The sequence below is a fragment of the Tripterygium wilfordii genome, chromosome 4 (assembly GCF_013401445.1).
Source record: "Tripterygium wilfordii isolate XIE 37 chromosome 4, ASM1340144v1, whole genome shotgun sequence".
Taxonomy (NCBI): domain Eukaryota; kingdom Viridiplantae; phylum Streptophyta; class Magnoliopsida; order Celastrales; family Celastraceae; genus Tripterygium; species Tripterygium wilfordii.
The window spans coordinates 6,233,745-6,245,318 of NC_052235.1; the positions used below are offsets into that span (position 1 = coordinate 6,233,745).

Below are 11,574 nucleotides of genomic sequence, written 5' to 3' on the forward strand. Positions count from 1 at the left end.
GCAACCAGATTCATAAAACGACATCTTAAACGGACATTGGATTCCAGCTCCGTTCTGTGATTAATTTTGTCGACTAACCACCCCATTGCAGAGAATGCTTGATGCGATGCAGATGTTGGATTCCTTTCAGCGCCTGCTTCGTGTTAGGGCAAAACACCACGCGTATAAGCGGCTTTGCAATAATCTGATTTCTCGATTAAATTGTAGGTTTTAAGCAATATTTTCTTGATTTAGTGAACTGATCATAAAACTCACCTCCAATTAGTGAAAAAATTTCTATTTATAAAATGACTGAACGTACTCCATCGTTATACCCTTGATGCTTTGACAGTCCTTAAGTCTTAACTCGTGAAACTGATCAAGTGTTCCTCTTTTTCCTCCATCCATACCTGCTAAGAATTAGATTCTGCTAAAACGTTTTTGCATTCAAACCTGAAGAGACGAACAGGACCAGAGAAGATTGCAGTAACATCTGACTTCGGCAAAATCAAGGAAAGAATTCGAACATAATGTCTGCAGGATAGACAAAGTAATAGCCTCAGCAATCCAAACATAGGAATTTCATCATCTCGTCATTGCTTAGCCGAATAAATAAAGCAGAAGTCCAACCTTTCATTGCCAATAGAAGTAATAAATTCACTGGTACAAAGTTTTCCAGAAGTATTTAGCTCAATACTTTATATACATTTATAGTCACATTCGACATCCCAGCCAAGCACATGAAATGATCTCAAGTTACAATGAGATCACAAGTGCCAAAGAACTATCAAAAGGGCAACGCAGACAACCCAACGAGATCACAAATGCCAAAGAACTGTCGAGGATACACAGACAACCCGACCAGGAGAAGGAGCAAACCCCAACCAACATACTTTTAACCTCCTCCAATCATACTAGAAAGGAAGAGATAGTCAGTCAGCTGTCCAGCTCAGCTCAACAACTTCACGCACTTTCCTGTTGTACTCCCTCTTGTTCTCACCAAACATCCTTGCTGCCTCTGAATTAGCTGGCGAGTTCGGGTTTGGGTCACATAGAAGTGACTGCAAATATAGAGAAATAAGGGCTTTGTATTGGTATAAAAATTGTTTGACATCAAATATACACGCATGAGTCTATGTTTTTGTCCCTGCCAATCTATCATGCAACCAAACCATGTTTAACTAAAATGCAGCCCCTTAAAATATTTTCTCTATCTATCTCATGCATACTGCCACATAAAATAAAGTCAGATAACGTTAGATGGACATGATAGTTTTATTTTCTACATCCAAATGCTTGATTGCTCTTTACATGAATGAAATCCAGAAGATCAGCCAAGACCAAGAGAATACTAGAATTTTTTCAGGAAATAATCATATCTTCTATGCTATAGAGAGGGGGCAAAAGGACAATACGAAGGCACTGAGAACCAGAAGCTACAGAATAAGCAATCTCAGAATGGAGAATTTAACACCACACCACCTAAGATTGGGTTTAGATCTACTTATGAAATCATATCATTCATCATCCAAAATAATTATGCAAATAACAATTATGAATTCCTTAATTGAAGGATGGATTACAACATGTTTATTTGACATTGATAGAATTATGATCACAACAACATTATGTGCAACAACTTGTATAACCATTTGTTCAACAAATCAAAAAAAGCAATGTCTTAAAAGTGGCTGTAATCATACAAAAACACCATATTGGACAGAGAATTAGTATCATAGGAAATGGGTAGACACACTATCCTCAAACCCAGCCCATCATCCCAACAAAGAGGTCCCCCTACAATCCCCTCATCCCCTCATCTCATTTTTTCACCCAAAATGTGTGTGCACGACAGAGATAGAGAGGATTTTTTTTGTATGCTTTTCATTCAATTTAGAATTTAGAAATGATCTAACAATGGATCGAACACTATCATACCTGAACTGAAGTAAGAATGGCAGCAACATCATAAATTGGACTCCACTGGTTCTGTAAAATATCCAAACAGATACTTCCATCTGCATAGACTGGCAAGCGAAAAACAAACATGTAAAATGCCACAAAGAGATAATATTGACTAAAAAAAGGATGTCTTGAAAACAGGGACGCAAATTCAAGAGACATAATGTAATTACTGTTCCCACATATGACACCAAGACAAATAGATAAAAACATGTCAATAACAGGACATATTCATGACTTCCAGGAAACATCAAAAGAGAAAAAAACATGAGGGTGGATAAGTCAAAATAATCAACAAACAATTCACCCAGCCAGGAGAAGATCAAAAGTCTAAAACTACCAAAAAAAAAACATTAGCCCAACGTACTGTTTGGGTGGAACATTCGAGAAACAAATCGCACAGTTGGTGGCTTGTTTGGGTAATCCTCCGAGAACTGAAGAGTCAACTTAAACGTTCCTGAAAAGTTCAAAAGAATAAAAAAAATTAGAAGTAAACAACAGATTAGGCTACGAGCTATGATGCTAGGAGCCTAGGACTACATAAAACTGATTTCAAATCCATATCAGACACCACATCAAATTACTACCGAAAACATCCTATACATTTTTTTTTTTTTGAGGAACTATACATATTGTTAAGAGTGCAACTACAATGCATTCCAATACATAAAGGAAGCTTGAAATAACATGACATTTGATCAACTGTGATGACTTTCTTGAAATATCTTCATGGAACTAGCTATATGCTTACATCTAGCGTTTACTTTTACAGTTAAACAGCATAACTGCGACACACTATAAATAAATATTTAATAAGTAAATCAAAAGGATAACTATAATATAAGCAAGTAAATGCTACTCTTGAAATTAATATTACATGATTTCATCTCAAAACGCCAATGCCAATGACAGAACATAAGATAAGATCTGATTCAATTAAGTTCATTACAAGTAATTGTATGATAGTGATAACAAAGCATCCAACCAAAATCCCAGATATAAGACATTCATCATAGGCTATTCCATTTGAACGTGACAAATCAACTCTATGTTGCCATTGTCAAATTATAGTCATGGAGCAAAGACTAAAGACGATACAAAAGGCAATGTTTGGAAAGCTAAATACAAGGAACAAGATCAAAAAGTTAATGCCAGCACTTAAGCACGTATCAAAAACTTAATCCTCTCTCTAATCAAGATCATAACTGCAATTATTGGCTCACCTCCATCCCAAGGAGTGTCATCAGGGCTGCATCCATAACCAAGAAATAAAAAATAAAGAGAAAAATATAAAGTCAGCCAAAGTTGCGTGGAACATATAAATGCATGGAAAAGTACCATAACATCATGAAACAGTCAAAAAACACAGATATGGAAAACAATCAGTCATTATCTATTTTAATCCTAATTATATGTAGTAAAAGATAGATATAGGTCATAGAAGCACACCCAAATATAACAGCATTCCAGAGCATTATATTGTTGTCGTGGGGTGCCCCACTGATGCCAGCAGGAGGATCCTGCTGCAACCTTTTGAAATCCCTCATCAGTCTTTTCTTAGCTGGAGTTGACATCCTCCCCCGCCTACACATTCAACACAGAGAGAAACCATAACAATTTCGAATTACAACTAAAAAATCCATTATTCCAAATCCTTAATCAACTAAATCAACAAAACACTAGCTAAATGAAATAAATACTAAAAAACCAGTAATAGTCTAGGTGAGGCACTAGGGTCGACACTAAGCCCGTTCCTATTTGTTATAGTGATGGATGAACACACATGAAATATACAATGTGAAGTATCTTGGTACATGTCGTTTGTGGATAATATAGTTCTAATAGATGAAACAATATTAAGAGTTAATTCAAAACTCAAGATATGAGGGCAAGCCTTAGAATAAATTAAGTAGGACTAAAACTGAACATACAAAAGGCAGACAAGGGAACAAACAAACGATTGAATTAGATGCACATCCTGACTCGATTTTCCAATATGACAATAGCCAACCCCAAACTTAAGGGATAAAGCCTCGGATTATGAAAATCTAATCTGGGAAATAGGAATTCTGATCCCTAAAGCATCTGTTTCCACTAGTTACACATAATCAAACCTCGCATATCCAAAATTTCTCATCAATTCCTTCACTATCTAAGAATCCAAACTGACCACACAGAACCAACCAAACAGCAATCATCTTCCCGACCTAAAACATGCAACATCACAAACTCTTTGAATAGAACAGCTACAGCTAACAATTAAAACCTCTCCGCATTAAAATCCCAATTGCAATCCAATCAAACAAGATGATCGCAAAAATTGAGATACAAACAAAGATGCACCAGCACGTACACCACGTAAAGCTCAGAGCTATTATCGGTGTTACCTGAAAGGAAACGCGGGCGGCGAGTGGAGCTAGGGTTTGACCGAGAATGGAACACCTGCGGGCGTCTTCGCGAGGGAGAGAAGGGACTGTCACCTGTGTTTGTAGACTCCAATTGTGTGTAACGGGCCTAACGGCCAGCTTAAGGGGGTTGGGACTTGGGAATCCCTGTTTGGCAAGCCCAATGGTGGAGTTAGCGAATCCTTGAACCTCCTCCCAAACAAATATTTAAACCCATAAAGCCAACCCTCTAAACCCTAAACCATCCCTAAACTCCTCCCAACCCCTCATCCAAGCATCTCTAAATGGGATTTATTAATTATTCTTTTTTGTTGTTAGCGTAGCGTGAATTATACGCCCAGAAAGGCCTATTTGAGGTGACGTGTCCTCTATAAGGCTACGCTTAGATATTAATCAAGCTTGGACTTGGAATCGGTCGTGGGCTTGGTATTGTTATTGGTGGACTTGGACTTGGACTTTGGCTTGGGCCTGATCTTGAGCTTCGGCTTGTTAAAGGATTACTGGGCTAAACCCGAATCGACCTTGCCCGGAGTCCACCCGAACACCTACTTTGAGCAACAACATCGTCCCTGTTTCACGGTAGTCTGTCTGTGCCATTCCGGTACCAAAATCCCGAGATGGGTTCTGTCGAAATCCCTGAAATCATCCAAAACGTTGTCGAAACTTGAATGTCCGCGGGAAGAACTGAAGTCTAGGGGAAAAAAGTGCGAATTCTCATCCAAGACGAGAAAACAATACAGAAACTTCCACTGTGCTTCAAATGGTCGCGCTGTCTGACAACAAAACTGGACAACAGCCCAAATTGTTGGGAAGGTAAGATCTTGACATACATTTTGAAAATCAAATAATGGAAGGATAACAAATCTCCTTAATGCCTTGTTATGGTAAACAAATCTGGTGTAATGTAATTGATTCCTGGAAATGTAAACAGAGTAATCATAGAAAATAATTTATACATACAGCACATATTCATCAAGGAACATCTAGTATAAATTCCTTACAGAAATTATTCTTTTCTTGACGATTTGTGATTATACACTTGCATTACTAATTATCAAACGAAAAACAGTGTCCAAAGTGATCATATGTTTACAACACTAATCAACTGTTCTGTTCCTTGTTATTAGAAGGTGGAATAGAAGTACTACTGTTCACAATTGAAAGAGGCAATGCAGCTTCAATCAAACTTGATCTTGTTTGAGAATTCGAAGATGTTGTCGAGAACCCATTGAAGTAGCTCGAAGCACACCCTTTCTCATCCTGGCTTGACAATGTGTTTGAAGCAAGAGTCTGCAACAAGTTCTGCACAATTGCTTCTCTTTGGCCTTGATTACCTTGATTTGCACCAACTAGCGACGAAATCGCTGTCGCTACTACTGATCGAAAACTCGGACCAGATGTTATTGCTTTGGTTAATGTCTCTGCCAAAGCCTGTTGAGAAGTAGTACCAGCTTGCTGGGTCTTGTCCATGAAAGTTGGATACACATGTTCTTGGGATTGCTTCCCCAGACTCAATGATCCAACGTGAGTTTGATTATTATAAGGTAGATTGCTGTTGAAGGAATGGTACCCATTATTGCCCCAAATTGTAGATAAGCTACTGTTGGATTGATCACCTGAAGAAAAACTGACACTTGAAGTAGGAAATCTTGAGCTTGAATGGAAGATTGAAGAGAACTTGTTGTTAACATGTGTAGAAGAAGAAGAGGATGGAGAAGGGGTTGTGAGGTCTAAAGTGATTGTTGGGAACAAAGCAGAGGAGGAAGTAGTAGTGTTGGGGAAATAGAGATGTTTTGGTCTTGAATTATCATAGATACTGAAGTTTGATGATGATCCGTAGAGATTTGATGATCCATGGAGTTGATGATCACTTGTGGTGGTTGTGGAAGTTAGTCCTGATTGTGAGGTTGAGGAACCAGATAATAGCATGGAAGCAGCAGCAGAGGTTGTGGAAGCCATTGCTGTAGCTGTAACTGACAGAGGATGGTTGTGTGTTCCTTCATAGGTTGTGATCAAGATTGACATGTCCTCAAGACATCTTTGCACCTGAAACCATCTCAGAGACATAAATTTCAGACAATTTTTTCATCCTCCGAGCCACGCACACCGACACCAATAGAACACCTAGTTACATGTTTTCATAAACAGCAGAATCTTACCTGTTTTCTTACAGGACATGCTGGTGCAACAGTGCAACGAAAGTATGCTCGCGGGCACGGATTCCCTTTTGCAATCTTCTGACCATATTTCCTCCATTGGCATCCATCTTGCATCTGTATATATATATATATATCAAAGACAATATATAAATTAAGAGACTCAATTGCCTTTCAGATTAAGTAAACATTGACAAAAAAAACCAATATATGATCACTAACCGTGGGAGTATCGCATCTGGCTCTGACACAAACTCTGGCTCTCTTAACATGACTTTGTTTAGCAACATTTACATCATCATCTCCATTATTACTCATTGTTCTCTGAATCTTTCTTGGTGGCCAGGTCTCTCCTGCTGCTTCCTCTTCCTTGTTATTGAGCTCTTCTACACTATTCTCTGAACTTGGATTATGATCATTTGTAACAGTTTCAGTTGATAATTTGGAGTCCAACCCAAGTGTTAGACTGGACTTCCAGTCTTGATCATCTTGATCTCTAGCTTTTCTGGAGTTGGTGGATTGCTTGTCATCTTTTCTTGATTCATCACTACTTGGACTTGATCTTCTTCCAAGGCAAAGTGAGACAAGTTGATCAGGTTCCTTGCCATCATCATCATCATCATGAGGAGCAGATTTTTGGGGAAGTTGATGATCTTGTTTAAGGATGTCAAAGAATTGGAGCTGGAGAGAATGATAATCTTTCTCGATCCGATCCAACATCATCTTCAATCTTGCATTCTCCTCTATTACCTCAACCTTTTCAGCTTTGGCAGATTCAAGCTTCCCATTCCCCTATATTCATATCAACATGATGAAAATTGAGTTGACTTTGAAATATATATATATATGCTAGATTTATCAATCTAAGCAATAGATTCATGACTCATATATATTGTTATATACATATATACCTCTTTGGTTGGAGAATCTGGCTTCACTTTGAGTTGCTCATGTGATTCTTCTCTTACACCAATAACCTTAGAATTAAAAAGAAGAAAACAACCATGTGAACATACATATAATTCTACACAATCAACCATGAAAGATCCAGTCATATATACACACAACAACCATAAGGATATAGAGATATACCTTCCTATCCTCTTGAGCTTCATGGGGAATCGAGTCAACACCCTTCTCTTCCATATTTTGGTGCACAATAAAAGATCTAAGGCTTGTTTGGTTGCTGAGAAGATAATTCTCTCAATTTGGCTCTTTCAACTTCTATACATGTGTACATATATAGAAGACTTGAGAGTTGAAAATAAACAAACCAAAAATGGCATACGCCACTATGTATGCCAGTGCTCATCTCAAACAAACACAATAAACACAATTGTCAACACCCCAAAACACTCAGTCGTATGAAATAATTAAACAAATACTACAAGAATTCAACTTCAACGCTTCACATGAGAGAGAGAGAGAGAGAGAGATTGCTGAATTCACGGGCGCAGGCATGCCAGTGTGTGTATTTATATTGTATATACTATATAGCAATGTGTAGTATAGTAAGTATTATAATAGTTTTGAAGTTTCCTACAAAATGTCTACCACATATGGAGGGGCTTAAGAGTCAATGCCACTGCTGCTTGTAAAGTAAGGAAGACGGCCAGCACACATTATTGAGTTGCACGCATGAAATTTTATCATTTTTATGTGCATCACGTGAGACATATATAGCGTACAAATTCACTTGAATCCAGTGCGTCCAACATCGTAATAGCTGTGATAATTGAGATACCAAAATACTGGTATGTTTATCATTTTCAAACACACATACAAGACTTCAAAATGAGTCCCCCTCACACACCCAAAACCACGCTGGTTATAAATTATAATGGGCCTGTTTGGGAGTGCTGTCAACTGCTGTGAGGTGTTGTGCGGTGCTGTGAGTTATAAAACTGTGGTGCTGTGAGGTGAGTTGGAACGTAAAAAATTGTTTGGCGCATCACTTTTAAAACTGTGGTGTGGTGCGGTGCTGTGATGTGCATTTGGCGTATCTAAATTACGGTTATATTAGATGACTAATAATATTAATATAAAATCACTTAATGTTTGCATTGTACATTAATCTAAAATAAAATAATTGACCTAATTTGATTACGTAAGACAATTCAACATATATTGTAAGCGTTTGGGAGTGCTGTGAGGTGTGGTGAGGTGCTGTGAGGTAAAAAGCTGTGGTGTTGTGAGATGAGTTGGAACGCAAAAGCTGTTTGGCGTGTTACAAAAAACTGTGGCGTTGTGAGGTGTGGTGCAACTGAACGCAGTGCAAACGCACTGCCAAACTCCCACAATAGTGACTTAGCTAGCGTTGATTGGTTGTCATTGTTTTCCGGTCAACACGCCCAGTTAATTTATTGTTCATTGACCTTCGTTGTTTGTTAAGTATTGTATCATGTAGGAAGTATGCTATGTAAAATACAGTATTTTATATATGTATACATACTCTAGGGGCTACTTGTCAATGTAGACAATCGTATAGCTAGAGAGGACAAGTTGATGGGTTTAGTATTCTGTGCAAGTGTTAGGCCCAAAAAACGCGTCTATTATGTGAGATGAGTTGGACCTTTGAATCTTTGATTACATACCAATCAATTGGGTTATGTCAATCCGACATGAGACTATAAATCGTGAAAATATATACATATACATATATATATGCACTTAATTTCCCTTTTTAACATTAATACCTCATCCTTCAAATTAAAATAATTAGTGGCTTAATTATAAAAGAACTTCTTTGAAACTCTGTTAATTAACATATGCCATCGCATTCAAAGTTTCAAACCCTAGAATAGTTTTCTTTTTGGTGACTGGTAATACACACTATTGACTTTTGTGCTCAGGCTTATGTAATGATCATTAATCAATGGTTTATTTCTTTAGTTTTGACGTTTAATTAATTAAGTTCAACTTTTAATTTGCAGTCCCAAAATACTTATCTTGGGATTGGAGTTGTACGACCTGCAATGATAATAATATAATTGGTCTCGATCGATCTGCCCTTAACTTACATGACATCATATCCATATGAGATGTTAATAAAGTTGATTAATCTATAAATCTATGACTGTTGGATTATAAAAAATGACCATGGCGTCAACATGATTCTTAAACTAAGACTCTAATTAACAATAGATTAACTTATCAATTTAACAAACTAATTGAGTTTTTAAATTAAATAAAATCATGCATGACATTTGATGATCTTGTTATAATAAGTCAGGATAATTATATTTGGTATCTCAGTCAAATCTGGGTACCTGCAGTGGGATTACCCTATAGTTTCAAGCATCACCGACTGACGTGACACTATAGATACCCCAAACTCATATATCAATAACTAAACCCCTAAATTATTATATATATATATATATATTATAGAATTCCTAATATAAAAGTATCTGATAACCTTATAACACTTGAAATTTATATAAGAGATGTTAAATTTGACTGGTTAATATTTTGAAGAGAGTAATTGTTTTAATTACTCTTAAATCCAATCTTTATAACTCAAAGGGGTATCCTCCGCTCTAAGTTTAAGATCCACACGATTTTATCCTTAAAAGAGTTATCTTGGTTGAGAGGACTGAATATTTACTTACAAACTATATTTGTGGCTTATACTTCATCGATATGGGGATACAAAGGTTAACAACACATTATACAGATTATAGAACATGTAATTAATTAATTAAAAGATGAAAAAATATATATATAATTAAGATTTGCCAATTTGGTAGTCCTCCACCTTCAATGAAGTTTAAAGATGGTCAATGGTAAAACCTTAATTGAATGATTGATTAATTTGCAGCCGCAACCTTGGAGAGTCGACAAGTCATTTCATATGAAAGACATTGACCACTCACCCCCCAAGACTTGTGCTCAATTGCTTGACTGACCCACTTGAATAATAACTAGGCCTAGTTATACCTAATACTAGAGAGAGAGAGAAAACAATGACCATTTTTGTGGCCCCCACAAATGGGGTTTTGTGAAGACCAGACAAATTTTAAGTCTTTGTTTCCAAGCTAGCAGTGTGAGACTTTTATGGCCAAGTTGTGATTGCTTCAGGAAAATAGGTCAATGATTTAGAATAGCCTTGTTTGGGTGTGGGCCGTGAGAGTGATACCAAAATCCAAATTGAGCTAAATTTCAAATACTAGATATGACTTCAAAATAATATAAATCAAGGTCGACCAATAAGACGACGGGAGAAAAATTTTATCATCCAAAGAGAAATAGTCTGAATCATCATTTAAGGTTCCTAAATGACCGCTGAATAATAAATGAGATAAGGGTACAGAGACAACTAAGAGGTTTACTTAGAAGTTAAAAATAACTACTCTTGAAAGAGTGCGTAATAGCTCAGGGATAGAGTAACGCCGTGGTAAGACATAAGTGATCTGTTCAAATCCAATGAGGGACTTTTATCCTACAATTTAGTGGGAATATTGATATTTTAAGAGATAATTGATATATTTCCAATACATATGAATAAATATCATAGAATTTTGAATCCCATCTTTGAGCTCTTTATAGATTAGCTGACTAATTGACAATTATGAAATTATTGTACTTAATTTAGCACATTAGCTAGGTTACTCTATTAAAAGTAAAACTAATTAGTCATCTCGTCCTTAAATTAGAGAATGATATTTGTGTAATAAATTTTGTATTGATTGTGTATAGTCAAATACAATTGAATTGTTATTAGATTCACGGTGAGATTGCTTATGCATGCATTACGTAGATGTATATTGATACATAATTAGGGTCAGAGTTGCAGGATACATACTCAAGTGGTTGGCAAAAAATGTTTTCACACTTGATTCAAAGAGTATTCATTAATTCTTGTGTGTCTATCTTAATATTTGAGATAACTGATACAAAAAATACTGAGATCCGTAAGACTGCTACGAATTTTATGTGCATATTCATATATCCGTCAATACCTTTTGATCACGTGAATCATAAACCTTCATCTAGCTGGCGAAATGTTATTGAGGAGACTCTTCATCTTCTTGCGAAGGAGGCTCTCTAGTGTGCATCTCCTTCATTTTGGG

General features: G+C 36.6%; 2 protein-coding genes across 2 annotated transcripts; both read right to left on the reverse strand.

The window, feature by feature from the left end:
• Positions 1-588: 588 nt before the first annotated feature.
• LOC119996345 (ubiquitin-conjugating enzyme E2 2-like) lies at positions 589-4,588 on the reverse strand. The gene is made up of 6 exons (XM_038842933.1): positions 4,329-4,588; positions 3,391-3,525; positions 3,165-3,190; positions 2,309-2,398; positions 1,918-2,006; positions 589-1,040 (listed from the first exon to the last, which is right to left on the reverse strand). Exons 2-6 carry the CDS (start codon positions 3,513-3,515, stop codon positions 912-914), a joined length of 459 nt encoding a protein of 152 aa, XP_038698861.1. The 5' UTR covers positions 3,516-3,525; positions 4,329-4,588; the 3' UTR covers positions 589-911.
• Positions 4,589-5,343: 755 nt separating this feature from the next.
• LOC119996262 (probable WRKY transcription factor 72) lies at positions 5,344-7,887 on the reverse strand. Its single transcript, XM_038842833.1, has 5 exons — positions 7,595-7,887; positions 7,414-7,479; positions 6,725-7,294; positions 6,506-6,619; positions 5,344-6,392 (listed from the first exon to the last, which is right to left on the reverse strand). Exons 1-5 carry the CDS (start codon positions 7,646-7,648, stop codon positions 5,448-5,450), a joined length of 1,749 nt encoding a protein of 582 aa, XP_038698761.1. The 5' UTR covers positions 7,649-7,887; the 3' UTR covers positions 5,344-5,447.
• Between the last annotated feature and the right edge of the window lie 3,687 nt (positions 7,888-11,574).

Excerpts from the sequence above, each read along its gene's own strand:
- LOC119996345 (XM_038842933.1), bottom strand. The coding sequence starts at position 3,515 with ATGTCAACTCCAGCTAAGAAAAGACTGATGAGGGATTTCAAAAGGTTG. Across the intron at positions 2,007-2,308 it reads TCGAATGTTCCACCCAAACA|TCTATGCAGATGGAAGTATC; the intron begins GTACGTTGGGCT and ends TTCGCTTGCCAG. Across the intron at positions 1,041-1,917 it reads CCATTCTTACTTCAGTTCAG|TCACTTCTATGTGACCCAAA; the intron begins GTATGATAGTGT and ends CTATATTTGCAG.
- LOC119996262 (XM_038842833.1), bottom strand. The coding sequence starts at position 7,648 with ATGGAAGAGAAGGGTGTTGACTCGATTCCCCATGAAGCTCAAGAGGAT. Across the intron at positions 7,480-7,594 it reads AAGCTCAAGAGGATAGGAAG|GTTATTGGTGTAAGAGAAGA; the intron begins GTATATCTCTAT and ends TTTAATTCTAAG. Across the intron at positions 6,620-6,724 it reads CCAGATGCGATACTCCCACG|ATGCAAGATGGATGCCAATG; the intron begins GTTAGTGATCAT and ends ATATATATACAG.